This window comes from Trachurus japonicus, chromosome 8 (genome assembly GCF_045865225.1).
Source record: "Trachurus japonicus isolate A0001 chromosome 8, Traja_1.0".
Classification (NCBI taxonomy): Eukaryota; Metazoa; Chordata; class Actinopteri; order Carangiformes; family Carangidae; genus Trachurus; species Trachurus japonicus.
The window spans coordinates 26,202,313-26,221,718 of record NC_140914.1 but is presented as its reverse complement, the minus strand read 5'-3'; the positions used below and the strand labels follow the sequence as shown (position 1 = coordinate 26,221,718).

The following is a 19,406-nucleotide window of genomic DNA, read 5'->3' as shown; positions in this document are numbered from 1 at the left end:
TGCAATTGTAACAAGACATTTCCCCTGCAGGGATCAATAACATTTCCCTGACTCTGTTTGTTATTCCTTTTCACCCTAATGTGCACTGAAACAACAGTTTTTAGTCAGAGGAGAAAATGATGAATATGGGGCTCCTGCAATATTTTCTCTCATATGCACACCATGTTGGAACATAATAATAAGACAATATGTCTTTGGAACAGCAGGCATAACACTGGGGCAGCCTAATACAATTTTGATTACAGCAATACAGTAATAAAAATCCAAGTAGTGATAGATGTTAGACTTAAAAAAAAGATAGATAGATTTTACATACAGAGTGACTGATCTTCTCATCTAGCAGGAAAAATAAAACTGATGTGTTAGATATTTGATTACCAGCGGGTTCAGGAGACAATATGCCAGTTACCCACTCAATTAAAAGCGTATTGTGTTAACATTGTGTGCTGCAGCAGATCCACTCTGTGGCCAGCAGAGGGAGCACTTCAGTTGTGAATTCTGTGACACAGACACTGAATCCATTTTAACATGGTGGAATTATAAAATTATTTTGTTTATTTTGACACAATACTGTATATACCCATAAAATGCTTTGTTGCTTTACACACTTTTGTGTCAGCTGTATGTAGTGTGTTCAAGTGCAGGGTTGAACGGAGGACAGGAGGCAAAGCATTAGCCTGGTCTGCCGACATTTTATATAAATGCACAGCAAGCAAAGCCTATGAGCTAATAAACAATAAAAAAATGAACAGTCACATTTATATATTTTATCTGAAAGGCTTACATTTCTATAATAATTACATTTTTAAAAGAGTGCAACAATAACAGTCATATATTATAATATGTTAAGTCTCCTTTTAAAACATACAAAGTTGTGAAGAAAAAGAGCGGTCTCACGGCAGACATGATGGTGGACCACTGACACAATCAAATCAATTGTCCCTCAGCCTGAGGCCAGTGTGTTCACCAAACTTCAGGAAATCCATCCAAGTGTTTCCTGCTGACACACACACTAACATGGATGAAAACATGTTAGTCTCGTCACCTCCTCCACCGAGGTGCACCTCAACTGTGAATGAAATAACGGCTTTTATATCAGTTCTTGACACATCAGTACATGTAATGTAATATATATATTACATCAAAGAACATCCGCCTGTATGAAACTACATGAATCAAAATAATAGCCCTGTGTTCTGTGTGTGCATCTGTGAATGTGTGTGCACATGTTATGAGCAAGCTGCAGTTTCAATGGATTCATTTTTACTTATACAAATATTTACAAAAAAAAAATCTTTGCACTGCAATTGGTTAATTTCTCCAGGTTTCAGACTGTTTGCCTGTGGGTCAGACCAACCAGCGTCCTATGAGGAAGGAGCCACCTGCAGCTATACAGCCATGCGTATGTGTCACATATGATGAAGATGAAATTCTTTATTCAGTCACATCACATAATAGCTACGAACATTTCATAATAGCTACAAACATTATCAACAAGGTAGTGACTGAAAAGGCACAGGCAGACCCATAATGCTTATATTACTGTAATGCCTGTCCTACATACCTAATTAAGCTACCCAGCATTCTTACAATATGAAAAACAAACAAACATACATAAAAGCAAAACTAAACCAGAAAAAGAAACCAATAAAGTTAACAGTATTTAAATATATAGTGGTAAAGAAAATTAAATATCAGAGAAAAAAGAAAGCAGGAAAAACAACAAAAACAAACATTAACATTTGTAGCCTTCAAAAATTGCCCTGCATACCATTTTTTTTGAAAACCGAAAATGAACTACACATTCGTAAATCCAGGTAGTGTAATTCCATAGTTTAACTCCAACAACAGATATAGTACATCTCCTTTTAGTCTCTTTTCTAGCTTTTTGTACAACAAATTTACAAACATCTTGCAAATTATATTGCACTCATGTATTGAGAAAAAAACCTAGATGCAACTTAAGCATCAGTTACATCAGAACTGGAGTGCATCGCATCTTCATTGTTTCATTTTTCAACTCACTCTGCTGAAACAACTAGGAAAGGAGGCAGAAATCTGCAGCTCTACTGTGGAGCTGAGTGACAGGAAACATAAAGAGGCCAAAAACAAATAGACAAAAAGAGAGAAAAAGACATTGTTGTTTCACAAGCAGTCACTTTACATTTTGGAAGTAAATGTAGTGAACATCACCAGCTAGCTTAATGTGGCAACGACACACAGTGCTGCAAAATGTCTGATGCCAGGAGACTCAGATACACCACTGGAGTAAACCAGCTAATTTCTTATTATAGGTTAATGAACATGCAGCATTAGCATTGTATTAGATTTTCTGCTGCTTGTTACATCAAAAATGCCCTTTTTAAAATATACATTACAATCTTTAAACATAAAAATGTCGATATTCTGTATTCTATATGGTCATGATCTTTGCAGTACCGATAATGACTAGTCTACTTTTTCATGTTTAATTTCCAGTTTTTGCCAGCTGTGTGCATCTGTCTGTGTGTGAACTGCATTTGCCCTTACATAGTGGTCGTGGAGTGTCGTGCCGTGAGCGTTGTGCGCAGTCTGTGAGACTGCGTAGGAGACTGTGTGTGTATGAGGCTGTGCACAGCGTGTCTGTATCTGGCAGACATCAGGTTGTAGAGTAAGGGATTGACAGCAGCGCTGAGGTAGAAGAGGACGGAGGACACCAGGTTGAAATACTGAGACAGATAGTATAACAAAAAGCCGTTGCTGTCATGGTGCATGTATGTGCTGTTGAAGTGTGTGTTATCGTCGTACAGCTCGCTGGCTGTCACAGCGTGTGTGTTTGTATCTGCAGCATTTTCTGAGTGCATGCATATGAATGTCTTGTTTTGCTTCTTATGTGCAGTCTTGTCGTGTATTTGGGTGTTTGTGTCTCTGCTGTCTGCAAATGTTCCCAGTGGTGCATTAATATGTGCCTGATCATTGGAAATCTCAGTGTGTGTATTTGCGTGTGCGTCCATTTCAATGCTAGGATCCGAATTATGTGTGATCACATCAGTGTTTCTGTGTTGTCCTCTGATGTGAGATATAAAATGAGAATATAGGTGTTTGCCTGTGTTCATATCGTCTGCCTGAACACCCACTTTGCTGCGTATTTCAGTCCCTGTGTCTGTCAAGTGTGTCTCTACATCACTGTGTGTGTTTGCACAGACGTCACAGAATACTTTGTCAGCTCGTGTGGTCACATGTCCAGTCTCAGAGAGGGTTTCAACTTGTGTGTCGGAGTCTGAGTGGCTACAGGGTGTGGTGATGGTGTGTGTGTTGATATCTCCACCAGTGCTGTAAGAAGACATGTTAATATCGAAGTGTGAGTTTGGGTCCATGTGCATTTCCTGTCCGTCAGTACCAGTGTCGAGAGAAAAAAAGAATATGGTCCGACCGACGTGGAAGGGCAGCCAGCACAGGACAAACGCCAAGACGATCACTCCTGGAGGAGGAGGGGTGGAATAAAAGGAAGACATTAGACTTATAACATATACTGATGTCAATGTACATATTTTCATTGATGAAATATCTGAACATCAAATTAATAAATACATACATTTCCCTACCCAATATGTTTATATTGTTGACGTTTATGTAAATGACATATCCATCCAAAAATACACTTCAAATACGGTCGGGGCCAAATGCCTCAGACTTCTTTCCCAGATAGACATGTATAAGGATATAACATTGCTATAATAAATGGATATAAATTCTTAACATATGCTCACAATATGTCATACCATATAAAAAAATAACGGTACTTGAAGGTATCGTTATAACAATGACACAGTCATGAACGTGTCATAAACATTATGTCAATGCCATAACATTGTTAATAAGTGTCATTCGGTTAACCCTAACCCTACAAAAACCGAATGACACTTAAAGGGATAGTTCAACATTTTGGCAAATTGGCCCAATGCCATAATCCCTATAGTCATAGTAGTAGGTTTATTTGTCGGTGCTAGCTATTTTTAGAACGGCGGAGCAGAGCCCCAGGCTGCTCAGAGCTACTGTATGCTAATGGGATTTCTTGGTTTCCCTCATCAAACTCATCAAATACACAATTTGCCAAAATGTTGAACTATCCCTTTAATGACAACATTATGACATTGACATAATGTTTATGACACGTTCATGATAAATGCACACATATCATGGCGATTTTATATATATTATAAACAAAAATTCACTGCACCCTGATGTGACTCAACAGCTAGCTGGAGCTTGTTTCTGATGTTTTAGTATTTTAAATAAGTGTTTCTTATGTCTTGTTTGTGTTTAGATGTATGTTTGTGTTAGAGAGAATAAATGGTGTTCATTTAATTTAGAATACGAGGAAAATATCCTGTCATGCTGATCTAACCAACCCATCGAGTCCAAAATCAAGCAAGTCCCAGTTTATTGCTTAATTTTGCAAAATGTCACTTAAAATATTCACAGTTTGCATCATTTTAAGCACCATTTTGATCAAGCGTCATATTCCATGACACCAGTTTCACTCTGCAATTCAAATAGCTCATAGTGGCTAACATTAGCACTCCTTACCATGTCATTATCTAGTGTTAGTTTTACCATCTGTAAGAATATGTTTGTATGAGTTGTTGTTGAAATAAAGATTGTATCTGAGGGAGTTTCAAAGGCTGGGACTGGTCAGTTGCGTAATGAACTGATGAAGCCTCTTGGATGAGAGGTGAAACGTCTTCCTAGACAAATAACTAAGTCCAGTTGCTTTCGATTTAACCTCCTTTGAAATACTATGACCTGGGCAAATGAGAATATGCACCGGCTTATCTGAGGGAGTGTGTGGATGTGTGTGTTTCTCACCAAGCATTTTGACGGTGTGCCGGTGACTCTGGTCCTTACGGCTGCTTTGGGGGCGGAGCCACAGTGTCCGTCCAATCAGACTGTAGACCAGTCCCAGGATGCAGAGCGGGATCAGGAAGTACAAGTTGGAGAGAATCATCATGGCCGACAACAGGCCCGAGGAGAGGGCGTAGTGTGTGCAGCGGCACTCTCTCTTGTCCAGCTGTCCTTCATGACCTCCATCATCAACCTCTTCCCTCCTCCTCCCTCCTCCTTCATCTTCTTTCATTCTGTTTTGCTGCTTTCCATCAACTTCCTTCTTTCCTTCCTCTCTGCCCTCATCTGCTTCTTTTTCATCCTTTATTCCTCCACTGTCTCCTTGTTTCTTCTCATCTGTTTCTCCTGTTGCCATGTTCCTCTCCTCTTCCTCTCCAAACCATCTTAACGCCCCGACTCTGTCACCCCATCCTTTTTTCTCTTTTTCTTCCCAATTGAATCCTTCCCGCTCTCTGTCCATCAGGGGCATATGAGCACTTTCTCTTTCCCCTCCACCAATCATAAAATTTGCTCCCTGCTCTCCTTTCCCACCAGTCCACCCTGCTTCCTCCCTCCATCCACTGTGACCTACATGTACTTCCTCTCCCCCAACGTCCTCCACTCCCACCATGACCAGCACTGGCGCTGCGCTGACGACTGCGCCCAGCCACAAGCAGCCAATAAGAGCCCTGGTTCTTCGCCGTGTCACCACGGTCTTGGCTGTGATTGGCCAGCAGACGGCCAGGTACCTCTCCAGGGAGAGGAAGGTGATGTGGAGGATGGTGCAGAAGGTGCAGCACTCTGAGAGGAACATAGTAAGCTTACAGGCAAGGTCTCCCAACGGCCAGGGCCTGGGCCTCCACAGCTGGAAGAGACAGAAGGATTCTTTTATGACATCTTAACTTTACCTTTCATCTACCTCATGGAGTCAACATTTGCACAACTTCTTTGTTTAAAGATAATATTCCCAGTTTACAAACCAATGTTGAATGCATTTATAGTTCAGACAAGGAAAAACATATTTGTTATAAACTATTTATAGTCTAAACCCAGTATCTGACAGGGACCTGTTTAGACTGGTTCTTGAAACTGGACTGTCTCTTCCAGGCTTATACAGCTACAACCATACGAGGCAAGTAGAGCGCAAATCTGAAGTGTGGTAACAGAATAACTGAAAAACTGTCATTGTTGCAATTAAAACGCAGCCATTATTCTTATTATTCATTGCATAATTCTCCCTCCGTTAGTTTGAAAGCTCTGTTTTTATATAGAGGACACACACACAGAAAGCGTGCAATAGCAAAAATAATTTTACTGATCAATAAGCATTCCTACTCATCTTCATTTGGTCAGTTTATTCTAAAAAAAAAAAAAATGTCAGTGTTGGGATTGTGGAGGAATGATGACTCGGTTTTTCCAGGGATATGATTGGCCAGTGGCTTTTAACCGGTTTTGTGATGATGTTAACCTGTTCTACAGCTTGGGCAGCCATTGGTCCATAGCTAGATAAGTCACTAGTGGAGGAGTTAAAACCGTTACAGTCAATAAGCAACTTCCTGTGTGATTTGATAAGTGATATGTGTATCCAATTTCATGTGGCCCTCTGCACTGCCCCCTGGCATTCAGTACTGTAATGCAATACCACTATGATGTCCGGTGGCCCTGGTTGTATCCCAGTTCAGTGTCTGAAGTGTCACGGATGCTGATTTTTTGCAATTCAAAATACCTGATGTTGCTGTGCATGAAAATATCAGAATATTGCTGTAAAATTACAACAAGCCGTCAGATCAATACACAACAGCAGAGAAATGAAGAATTGGTTAGTTAAAAATTTATATCAACTATAGTGTAATTGTTATTTTCCCTCGCTTGAATATTACTTGATCCTCCATTGCTTGCTGCATGAGTGATGTGAGTATGACAAGACTTCTGCCTCTAAGAGAAGAAACCTAATTTTGCAGCAGGGACTTCCCTGAGGGGAACGCATTAGGCTTGTTTAAACCACTACTCTCAACAGGAAGCGAAATATCATGTCCCCTCCTCATTTCTAATTTCAGATGTGACTGCAGCGTTAACCAAAACATCAGAACCTGATCAAATCAGAAAGCACATTTCATGACATTTAGGTGTTTGTTCTGTGTGTATGTACCTTGTATAGATCCAGAGGCAGCAGCAGGAGTATCAACAGGTCACTGACAGCCATGCTGCTCAGGTAGAGGTAGGTGGAGCTTCTCATGTGAGGACGCAGCCACACCACCAGGATTGTGAGTATATTTCCAAGAAGACCGAAGAGCATCAGTGGGATGTAAATCACAGTCACACACACTAGGAAATTAAATATCGACATATTCTCATCAGAACTACTTTACATTTCAACCAGAGTCAGCCATGTTCACAACAAAATTGTTTTTTCAATAATACTGCATGAAGGGCTAATGATGATTATACTTAGTTTGTGAATCCTTAATCATTTCTTGCCAAGAGTGAAATGCAGTGATTAATGCCACTCTGTGTAAGGTGTGGTAAATATGAAAATAATAATAAAATACGATAGGCTGTGCCTTTTTGTTTAATTTGTTTGCTCTTTTTTAAGTTCTTTCTTCATTCGCTCTAAAATGTTTTATGTAACATTTCCCTTGAGCCTACTCAACACAGTCTAATATTATGTTATGTAACTGTAAAAATTGGCTTTCTTGTCAATAATCTATATAACCATGCAGCCATTTATCTTAGGAAAATGGGAGAAACAGCTAGCATTTATGCTACAAACAAATACAATTATTTACTGAATTTTAAAGGTAAGCTATTATGTTCACTTTTTTCATTACCAGTGTCTTGTGTTCTGGGCTCAACTAACAAGTTGCTTGTATGAGATGTGACAGTGATATTAATACTTTGAGTTAACTCTTGGCAAGAAATAGTTCTTGTTCTTATTCCCACATTTAATATCAAATATTATTAGAAAAATGTTTATTGCTGTTATTGTCGTCTTTTCTTTACAACAAAAATGTTCTTTCTGCAGCTTAACATTTAACAGCATGCATTAGTATGATTACCATGATTGTTTTTTTTGTTGTTGTTGTTTTTTTACTCACCTAGTTCAATTAATCCAAATGCAGTTTCCTGCATCTCACACTCTTGGTGGGCGCAGTCGTCCTGGAAGCCCAACGCAAGGCCACAGTTGTTGTCCTCACAACCACTGCCCAGATCTCCCATCTCCATGAGATCCATGATAGCACAGGGTGGGGTTGGACACAAGAAGTGAAAGCAGCGGGGGAGAGGTGTGTGTCCCCAGGTTACAGGACAAAGAGGTGACGTACACTGATGGATTTCCTATGATGCTCAATCACAGCTGCACTGAAGAGGATGTCAGGGTGGAAAAGTGCTGTAAAAAAAAAGAAAACACACAGGATCATGAAAATGACTGTAATAGGCTACTGTAAATTCTACATTTATGAATACACATGCAAACCTTGCAGCTAGGTTATAAGTTTTCTGACGCATTTGTTTTTGTCTGTCCACGTTGCGTTTGTAATTCCAGACCTAGATTAACAGAGAAAACATGCTTCACACATGTGGAGACATGTAGCCTATTCAATATGAGCACAGCTGTGGTCCATCTGTCAAAATTTAATTAAAACTTCCTAATTCTTTTTTAAGATTTTTTTTTTTAATCACAGGTACCATCAAATATTATTTTTTTATATTTACAAAATGATAACCTGAAATAACAGTGACACACATGCACATATACAATACATGCTAAATGTAGGTAAAATATACTCACACAAATGCAGGAGCTCCTGTGTCTGGTGAAGCTCTCCGTTGTTGACACACACTTGTGCTTTGACTTACACACCTACTGTATGACCACCCTCACTCTCTCTCCCTCTCTCTCTCTCTCTCTCTCTCTCTCTCTCTCTCTCTCTCTCTCTCTCTCTCTCTCTCCTCTCTCTCTTTTTTTCTCTCTGTCTCAGCTGGAACTGTAAACCTGCTAATATTGTGGCCACAGTCTATTTGGGCTCGCACTATCTACACACAATAGCCTACTTAATGGTCCTTCTGTTTGTTTTCTTATAATGAGGATGAGTGATATACATACAGTAGCCTAATTGAATCAGAGGTCTTGATTTGGGGGATTCAGTGTGCAAGTGATCAATGCGACAAATAGACTACATACAGAAAACAAAAGCAACTCATCATTTAGAGAGATAGCCTTCCACACAGAGTTTACAAGTAGGCCTACAGTTTGAAAATATATTCTTTAAATAAATAAAAAATATATTTCCACAATGATTGTTCCACAAATAACCTGCAGAGCAGCAGTAACAGACTGTTTTTTATCACATCGTGTGGCGCATTTTCTAAACACACCACTAATGTATCACTTCACTCATATTCTTGTACAGTTTTTTTTATTAAATTAAATAAAATATCATGTCTTATTTCCAAATCTTCAGGCTCAGGTGGAGCCTCCGGCCAGCAGGTGGCGCTGACGCTCCTCCTCCCAAACAGACGAAGAACAAACTAACTTTGTGATTTTTTTTTTCAAAGCGGAAGTGTCCGCTGTGTGTCTCCAGCGGCTGTGAAGGTAAAATGGCTTGGAGAGCTGCACTGAGAACCAGGGGCGCTGTGTCAGGTACGGCTGCATGTGGTGACATGGTACAGGGCGACAGTTCAATGCAGTGCATCGATTTTAGTTATCAGTAATTGTCACGGGACGTGTTAATCTAATGGCAGGCAGCTCACCGGCGGTGGCTAGCGCAGTTAGCACAGTTAGCTGAGCAGTGAGCACAGAAAGTAGAGTAAAGGTCAGTGGCAGGTCGCTGCAGGGCTGCTGTCACAAAGAGTCACACAGAAACCTGTATAGTTGATGTAAACTTGCACACCGAGAGTTACCACTCAGTTTCAGACGTTATTATATTATATTATGACAGTTCATAGCTGATTTAATTTTTAAATGAACTGTCTCGAGTCATTCAGACGAGCTGCAAGGTCCATGACAACATCTCTGAAAGTATTTTCAAAGACTCCTGCATATTTTATTGTTCTTAATAAGGTGCTGTTTTTTTTTGCTAATAAAAAGCCAAATAAGTTACATACTGGGGCTTACTTTTTTTATTTGCACTAGCATTAGTTTGGTTTGTGTACTTTTTAAACATAAACAAGACACTGAGTCATCACATGAAATCACACTGAAATGTATAAAGTCAAAACAGCTCTGTTTCCTAACAGAGTATTAGGGCCACTCATGAAAAAGAAAATGAGAGGAGGGAGATTTTTCTTTCATTATGCACTTTGAGAATAATGTCAAAATGTTGAGAATAAATGTGTCCACCTTTTGTGGAAAAAAAAAAAACTCCCTCACTGATGGTGTGTGTGTGTGTTTGGATATTTGTCTACATGTGTCTATGCAGGTCTTCTCTCTCAGCTGTCCTCCAGCAGCAGCAGTCATGGCAGAGTGTGTGTGTCTCCCGTGTTCGTCACTCAACAGAGGAACAACTCCAGCTCACCTAAGATTAAAGTGGATTTGGACCAAAGTACAGGTAAAGATAGTGAAGTCATCACACCAGTCATTTCACGTGTCACTTAAAATCCATATTTACACTTCATTTTATTTTTTATTATTTACAAGACATACATTAGCCAGATGACAGTTCTGCACCTGGAGCTGTTTGGTAACTACCAAATAGGTTTGTAAAGTCAGGTTTAGTTAGCTGTCGAGCAGCTGAGTTAAGAAATACACACACCCTTAAGGTGAGACAAGCGTTTTATCTTCAATGAGAAATAACGAATATGCTTTTTTATGAATGAGTAGCAGATGAATAGAATGATCCTCACCTCAGGAGGGGCTTTTACCATTCATTTCAGTCTGTCTTCAGTGTTTTTTTTTGACATGGTTAGGGTTAGGCTGTTTTTCATCTGATGAGATGTGGCTGGCTGTAATGTCTTAACCTTATCATTGCTCAGTGCTCACATGATTTCTTCTCATCTGAGGTTCAAAGTGTCATTATGTCTCTCTGTCTGTCTGCACGTGTGTTTCTGTAGGTGTGGCGATGATGTGCCTGCAGAGTCCTCCTGTCAACAGCCTCAGTTTGGACTTCCTCACAGAGTTGTGCATCAACATGGAGAAGCTGGAGATGGATAAGAGCTGCCGAGGCCTCATCATCACCTCGGTGCAGTACAACCACCTCGTAGACCGCTACAGCTGTGTCTTTTCATGTTTGTGTTAGAGTTTTGTTTTAAGTACATACTGTATATCTTGCATGATAAATATGTGTGTACTTCAATATGCTGCTTCAATCCAGAGCCAGCCCAAGGTGTTCTCAGCCGGGCTGGACATCATGGAGATGTATGGGAAGAGTCCAGAGAGCTGCGGAGAGTTCTGGAGAGCTGTTCAGGAGATGTGGCTGAAGATCTACAGCTCCAACATGGTCACCATCGCTGCAATCAATGTATGTATGAAAATAGCGTAGAGCAGAGACACAACGCCATGAAGCGTGCTGCAGATCACCTCTAACCGTACATGTCCCCCCTCAATCCACAGGGCTCCAGTCCTGCAGGAGGCTGTCTGATGGCAATGACATGTGACTACAGGATAATGGCAGACAACCCTCGTTTCAGCATTGGCCTGAATGAGACGCAGCTCGGCATTGTGGCACCTTTTTGGTGAGGAGTTATACAGTACAACATGACAACAACTTGTTTTCATTATGATGGCAGCAGTGGTTATTCAGAATCGTATTTTCTTGTACAATAAGTCGTAAAATAGAGAAATAAGCAACTTTGTGCTCACACAGCGCAGTGTTATGTCATTGTAGTCACCAGCTGCTCCTGCTTCCTGCAGGTTTAAGGACACCATGGTGAACACAGTGGGCCATCGCACCACAGAGATGGCCCTGGAGCTGGGTCTGCTCTACAACCCGACGGAGGCCCTCAAGATCGGAATGGTGGACCAGCTGGTCCCTGAAGACCAGGTCCTCGCCACAGCCACAAAGGCCATGACCAAGTGGTTGGCTATTCCAGGTACATTACGGGTCGACCAAACGGCGCTATTCACATGAATGCGATGCAGGCTTCGGGGGCGCGGAATCGCGGATGTTTTATTCTTTCAGAATAAAATCAAAGCTGAGTCGTTTTTCCCCCCTTATACGTCTATATACTGTAAGTTAGTTTGGAGCCTAAATCGATATTACGCTTGCACCCACCGGAACAGACGTTCCCCCGCAAGACAAATAAGCTAGGGGAAACACGCACCACAAAAATAAGATGAGCATGTCAGAACATACACAGAGATTAATCGCATTAAGAAACATCCTACATGTAAGTTGTGGCAGAGCTGGCATCTGAATTTTGACACAGACATTGTCATCAACTGCCCATCAGTCTTACAATAACATGTCAGATACACAGAGACACGAGGAGATGCAATAAAAACACCAAGGTAAGTGGGTGCTCACTGAAGATGTATACCAAGCAGCCATGCATATATTTTATTGTTATGTCTGAATGTCTGAATTATACCTGCAGTTTGATTTGAAACTTTAACAGAGTTAATTTCGAGGCAAATGCAGAGACTGCTTGCTGAAAAACTGCCCCCGAGAGGAACGTGCATCAGCGGTTTTGCTTGAATTTACCTCTAAAACAACTCTGTCTCATAATGTTCTGTTATTATCTCATAGCGTGGTGAATGTGCAGGTCACAACTTGTCCACGAGAGCGTTTGAGTTGTTGGATTGTGTATTCGATGAGTTTAATGAGGGAAACCAAGAAATCCCATTCTCATTCGCGCTGAGCAGCGTGCGGCTCTTCTCCGTCGTTCTAAAAGTAGCTTGCACTGACAATTAAAGGTAACAAACCTACTCCTATAGGGATTATGGCAATGGGCCAATTTGCCAAAATGTTGAACTATCCCTTTAACTTTGTTTAGCTTTTAATGGCTTGGCTCGGAAAAGAAAAAGTCCCAGTTCAGTAACAACAACAACAAAAACAGTCATCTATTTTTGTTGTTACAGATTTTTATTTCTGATCAGTGTTATAAATGGTCAAAAATACTGTAATTGAAACAGACTTTCACTGCTCAAAGTGAGTCCAGTGAACACTTTTGACAATTGAATGGTCAGTGAGCTGACTGTTGATCCGTTCACTTTACAGACCACGCCAGGCAGATCACCAAGTCCATGATGAGGAAGCCGACCATCGACAAGCTCACATCCAACAGGGAGGCTGACATCAAAAACTTTGTCAGTTTCATCACCAAAGACTCCATTCAGAAGTCGCTCCGCATGTATCTGGAGATGCTGAAGAAGAGAAAAGGCTAGACCAGAGGAGGGAGCATTTAAAATGACACACACATATACACATTAGAGAGAGACTACTGGAAAACACAACTGACTTCATCCATTCATGTGTCATGTTGAGATTCTCAAATGCCGTTCTCAGCAGCTCATGTTCATGACAGTGTTCAACCAGCAGAGAGCAACATGGACCATAACACAGTCTGCTCCTCTGACACCAGGCAGCAGCATAGGAAGCTCAGGAGACACAGACCAGGACAGACACTAGTGATAATAATATGTTTGTGTGTCATTTTTATGAGTTAGTTTATTTACTTTAATCAGTTTAAGTTTCAGAAGTTAGAGTCTTTTCAGGAGTCTTGAGGAAATTAATCATTGTTTCAAAAGACTGTAGGGTAAACCCAGTTACCCAAAACTAACTCCTGCCACTATTACTATGCCTAAGAAAGCTTCCTGTCTTGTACAGCTCTAATGAGTTACCATTCAAAATCTACTATCATCGATTGCTGGTCTGCCGTGCCTTTGCTACAGTTAAGTTGTGCTTGAATAGTCACTGTTTGGGGAATGGTTGAGTAATAGTTAATTATTTCCACAGACAGGCCTTGACTACTTTAAGTGCCTGGCATTACTGTACCTACAAGGACAATAACAAGTCCCCCACAGTGGGCAAAGCCTTTATCCTCTCTCTAACAGATTTGTATACATTAACTTTGTCTTGTTTGTTTTGTGAATAAATGGTTGAATTGATGTGGTCAATGTGTTAAGTTCATTTTGTGGCCCTAGTTAAAGCAGAAGTAAGCGGAATGTTTGCGTTAATATAAGTCTTAAATAGTTACTATATCTTCCGACAGCAATCACTTATATAGAGTGTTTGGTCCGAAATACGGGTCTGTCAGTCACTCTGCTCTGCTGTAAGCCGAGGAGAAAACTTCTTGTATACTTCCTTGTATCCTACAACCTTTATCCAATGAGGAGAGAGAACGGCATGAAGGGCTGTGTGTGCAGCCAAGGGATGCGCGTGAATGTGGTGACGTAGGGGCAAGGACCAATAGATCCATGACGAGGGCGGGGGCTGCTAACTCCATCGGCTGACAAAAAGTTAGCCAAAACGACCGGATCGCTTTAAAGGGACAACAAGGAGTTTGTATTTGGTTATAAAAGTTTAAAAGTCTCATATTAATGTGGATGAATCTACGTTACCCACACTTGTTAATGGTCTATTTTGGATAAATATATAATTTTGTCTTTGTCTTTATCGTTATTTTGTTATTATTATTATTTAGTGGTCGGCTCACCCAGTATTTCCTATTTTCGGTTTCCCGGACGCTGCCCGGCAGGTCATGGGAATAACGGCGCCAGATCGCTGTTTATGGTCAGAACTACGACGGTATCTGATCGTCTTTGAACCTCTGACTTTCATTTATGATTTGAAAACATTCTTTTCGCTTACATCCGTCTTGCGCTGGTCCAAGAATTTCTCTGTGCGCGCAGAGGCTCATGGGAAATGTAGTGTGAAAGCTTTCCAAAACTCTTCATTATCCCTTTAATCTCAGGTGTCTGTGAACGTCATGAAAGTAGATTATAATGTCTCATCATTTTTGGAAAAACCCACTCAACCCCACTTCTTCCAAGATTTTCAGTTTCCATCACAGAAACCTGTGTCACTAATCAAGATGAGCAGACTTTAGTTTTCCCTTATGGAAACATTGATGATCAGAGGAGGCTATTTTGTCATGTGCCTCCCCTTATGCACTTAAATAAGAAATTGTCCTCTCTTTTTTTCTTCTTCTTCTTTGTGCTTTCTCAAAGAAACAAAATTGCAAAGACATGTTTTATTTTGTTTTATTAATTCCTGGCTGTGTGGTTGGAGAGAATTCCTCCACCGAACAATCATGTAGATTGAGCCCGGAGACCTGTTGCACAGTTGATTGACCTATGGCCTGGCCAGCAGGAGCCTGGCCAACTCCACCTTCACAGGGTAATGGTCACTGACAGCCAGTGCCTGAGAGAGAGAAGAAAAAACAGTTTCATTGTAGTATTATTTGTTGGTGGTCCACTTTGGCAGATGGCACAAACTGGACCAAAATTAAGGGTAGTACTGTCATTGGCTCTATTCACCATTTTGCAAAGCAGACCTTAATCATTTAATCATGTTAAAGGACTGAAACATCCAACAACACCTGTATGGTTCTGTTTGAATAGTAAGTTGCTGCAACAACATTGCTGCTCAGAAACATTGTATTGGTTTTCAGTTTGTGGGAAGTTGCCTCTTAGACATAACATGTGTCCTTTATAAAAGAAGCCAACTCTATCATGAAAGAGGGTTAAAGCTGGAGCTCCTTTTACCAGCTCCTGGCTGAGACCCAGGTCCTCCATGTAGTTGTAGACCGCAGCACTATTCGGCACCACACCCTTCATCATGTCGGTGGTGACCACAATCCTGCAAACGCACAATGAGAGGTGTGATTACCAGTGCCATTGTGTGTGTAGTGTAGTGTAGTGTAGTGTAGTGTAGTGTAGTGTAGTGTAGTGTAGTGTAATGTACCTGTCATAAGGGCAGTTGGTGTGTGTCACTGTGGTGTCGGCCTCATCAGGGATCAGCCAGTGGAAGCTCTTGTCAGTGAAGAGGCGGATCTCCTGCCAGTCAGAGCCTGATACGTAGTTGCAGCCTGCGTTGAAGTCTCCCAGCAGAACGATGTCCTGCAGAGACAGTCTGATTAGTCTCCTCTCATATTTCATCAAATGTATCCCTTGTCCCCTTCACCTCTTCTTACACATTAATGTTCAAATTATGATTTTGATGTTATGAATAGGTTTTTGTTGAAGTATTCACATTGGTATCCCAGCGTTTGCGGACATCAGTCACCACATCATAGAGAGCGTTCACTTCCTTCACAGCAAAGTCTGGAGAGGTGTGCTGAGGGATCAGGACAAAGTTCTCCAAAACTACAAAACAAGAGGGAGAGAGGAGGGAACGGAGAGAGGGATGACTGAAGATGGACAGGATATTGCAGACAGAGTCTAGATCACTGAAATCACACTGATTTAAAGGGATAGTTCACCCAAAATTCAAATTTCACTCATTATCTACTCACCCTCATTCAACTGAGAGCTGTGAGAATTGTTCCGGGAAAAAAAAGGGAAAAAAAGTCTATATTTTAAGCTTGTTTGTAGCGGAAACTCCCAGTGTCTCAGTTCACTGCTCTTCCTGTGTAAGTCCAAATCTCGCGTGATTTGCACTGACCGGCGGAACAATTTCTCATGTCGGGGCTTCAATACAAGAGGGACATTACAGACAAGCAGTATGGAGGTATTTGGATGTTTTTGTGGTGTGTCTTTTTGGACGAAGAAAGTTGGTATCCATTGACAACCATTATATGGACAAATACTGCTGTTACGGGGGGGTCCGCGACTCACAGCTCTTAGTCGACATGAGGGTGAGTAGATAATGAGTGAAATTTGAATTTTGGGTGAACTATCCCTTTAACTGCCTTTTTAATTTGAACACCCAGGACAGCGTCTGTCCTATCTGTATCTTAAAGGTGATTGGTGGTAATCTGAGTGGGAATGTACAGCTTACCGGTGTATTTGGAGGAGAACATGACAACAAAGGGGTCTCTGATGAAGGTGTCAGTCCCACAGACCTCATCGTTGCCTTCATAGGTGTAGTTTTTAACCACAGACACTGTTTGCTCCCTGGAGAAACAAGACATGTCTTAACTTACAGTGACTAAGACCACATACTGTTTCTGTATCAGCAGTTTTCACATATATTTTTTAATAATATCACTATAACTCTCACCATTCTGCTGTGCGTATAGTTTTGATACTTCTTCTATTCTGTTGTCATTGTACTTATACATGTGAAACATTTTTGTACCTGTAGAGGAAAAGATATCTCTCCTTGTAGGAGGTCCGGCCCAGAGGCTCGCTCACGATGTGCTTGTAAGTGAAATTAGAACCTCTGGGAAAACACACATACACACACACTTATCTTATCTTTTGTAATATATGCTATGTATATACAGTATATGAGTATTAAAAGAGTGTGTCTAACTCGTTGACATGCTCCATGAGCGTTTTGGTCGCCAACAGATCGTTGTCTCTGACTTCCTGGATCAGAATGATGTCAAAGCGGTGGACGATCTGTAACGCACCGAGAAACCACAAAACATCACACATCTGATCAAACTCTGTGACTTTTTGTATTATATCATGAACAAAAATTAATTTTATACAAGGCTGCTCAGTAGTCATCGTAATTGGCTACTACCCGTCTCACTCAGAATAGAAAACAGACAATAACCCTGACGATGTCATAGTAATGTCATCTGAGTTATACAGGGTTATATGGGATGCTGTCGTTTGTATTGTGGGAAATGTAGGACCCAGAGTTTAAAGGTTGACCCATAAATGTACTAAAATTCGATCTCATCTAAATTCCTCTAAATTTAGCTCTTCCAACATTGTGGATCTGGAATCCTTAGACTGCAATATAATGAGATATATAGTATTCCCACTAGCTGTAAAGGCATAACATGCAGGTCAAGATAGTGGAAGGGAGGTCAAATGTAGCCTAGGCTAAAGTCTGGTACAGCATCCTTCAAAATATATTCCCTTCATATTCCAAATGTGAGTATTATGAGTATGGTGAAATGCAGATAGTAAAATCAAACAGTGGAGTTTCAGACCGTGCTGATGAGGTCCATCAGAGTGATGTTGGAGGCTTTGTTGACACCGAATGTCTTGATGTTGAAGGCTCCCAGCATCAGAGGAGTAGACAGATGCACCAGGGTCATAAACAGACCCAAAGCACACACCAAACGCATCCTGGGTCAAAGAGGTCAGACATGAGTTGATTTTTCCCTTGTTCTTAAACTGCAGTCTCTTATTGTCACGATTTAACCAGAAGAGGAGTGGTTGGACTGTGATTTGCAGTGAGTACAATGCAAGTGAAAATGTAACCATGAGGATAGTACAACAACTTCAGTTGCTATATCCATATTATTGTCAGTACAGTATCTCATATTTCTTATATCCATATTTTTATTGAATTTTATTTATTTCGAACATGTAAGCAAAAATAAAGCGCAAGTTTGTAATAACATGAGGAAGTTATAGATCAAAGATATTGAAAACAAAAGCATAATCATTATATTGCGGAGACGAACACTCTATCAAAGGTGCATTGTCGTGGGGCTGCTTGCTGAAAAAGGCCAGCGGCTGCCAGGCACCACCCACGCACTGCTCACACACCACCCCCACTGTGGACGCACTGGCTACGAGAACGTCATCCAAGTAAACAAACAAGAGCGGCATGTCTTTCTGCACAGTCCATCAGACGCTGAAATGTCTGTGCCGCCCCTTTGAGGCCGAAAGGCCTTCGCAGGAACTCGAAAAGGCCAAAGGGTGTAATGACAGCCTTTTTGGGCACATCCTGCGGATGGACCCGCCCGCCACCACCACCCTACCCCCACACCAGATCCACCTTGGAAAAAATAGTGGCCCCCGCCATGTGAGTGGAGAAGTTCTATATTTGCAAGCCAGAGTATTGGTGAGGGGTTGTGGTCAACCGCCAACCATCTTCAGCTTAGTAACTATGTCTGAGGGGGAGGCCCACAGGCTATTTGAACGGTGCACTATGCAGAGATGCTCCATAGTAGCAAACTCCTCAGTCGCGATCGCCAGCTTGGCTGGGTCAAAGCGGCGGGCCCATGCATAGGGGGCCCACTGTGATGATATGGTGTTCCACGCCGTGCTTAGCCACCGCAGACGAGAACATGGGCGTATGAGGTTAGGGAACCCAGAGAGGAGGTGTTGATATGGGTCTCCAGTGACAAGCTATTTGTTAGGCAGAGTGCTCCCGCGGTAGTAGTTTGTAACATCAAACAAAAGGGGTGCTGTGTTTCAAATCTCTTTCTTTTACAGCAGTTCAAATTTTCTCATTTGTAGGTTCAACCTTGATTTCAGTATTATTTAAATAAAAAACATTTGCTTGATTTATCCTATGTCTCTGCCTTCCTTAGTTATCTCTATTTCCCCCCTTATATAACATTGAAAACACCACTCCTTGCCACACATGACTTTATATGGTCATCTTTTCCTTCTGCATACAGAATGCTAGGTACATTTACATTGCACACCTCACTTGCCTAACTGCATTTCCTCTGTCTATAGGTCATATATTTCTCAATTTAGTCTTGTTCCTGTTATTATTGTTGAAAATAACAATCATTACTTCTAAAGC

General features: G+C 41.1%; 3 protein-coding genes across 3 annotated transcripts; 1 reads left to right on the top strand and 2 right to left on the bottom strand.

Moving 5' to 3' along the window:
- Positions 1–2,066: 2,066 nt before the first annotated feature.
- On the bottom strand, positions 2,067–8,094 carry LOC146983442 (growth hormone secretagogue receptor type 1-like). The gene is made up of 5 exons (XM_085785612.1): positions 7,959–8,094; positions 7,013–7,188; positions 4,849–5,728; positions 3,380–3,460; positions 2,067–2,077 (listed from the first exon to the last, which is right to left on the bottom strand). Exons 1-5 carry the CDS (start codon positions 8,092–8,094, stop codon positions 2,067–2,069), a joined length of 1,284 nt encoding a protein of 427 aa, XP_085641738.1.
- A 1,334-nt stretch (positions 8,095–9,428) lies between these two features.
- Positions 9,429–13,906, top strand: eci1 (enoyl-CoA delta isomerase 1). Its single transcript, XM_085785042.1, has 7 exons — positions 9,429–9,502; positions 10,281–10,409; positions 10,912–11,039; positions 11,172–11,318; positions 11,411–11,532; positions 11,711–11,889; positions 13,017–13,906. The coding sequence occupies exons 1-7, from the start codon at positions 9,460–9,462 to the stop codon at positions 13,181–13,183; spliced, it is 915 nt and encodes a 304-aa protein (XP_085641168.1). The 5' UTR covers positions 9,429–9,459; the 3' UTR covers positions 13,184–13,906.
- Positions 13,907–15,052: 1,146 nt separating this feature from the next.
- Positions 15,053–18,002, bottom strand: dnase1 (deoxyribonuclease I). Its single transcript, XM_085785041.1, has 8 exons — positions 17,851–18,002; positions 17,217–17,305; positions 17,040–17,123; positions 16,740–16,855; positions 15,993–16,105; positions 15,705–15,859; positions 15,506–15,599; positions 15,053–15,161 (listed from the first exon to the last, which is right to left on the bottom strand). Exons 1-8 carry the CDS (start codon positions 17,986–17,988, stop codon positions 15,093–15,095), a joined length of 858 nt encoding a protein of 285 aa, XP_085641167.1. The 5' UTR covers positions 17,989–18,002; the 3' UTR covers positions 15,053–15,092.
- Positions 18,003–19,406: the final 1,404 nt, after the last annotated feature.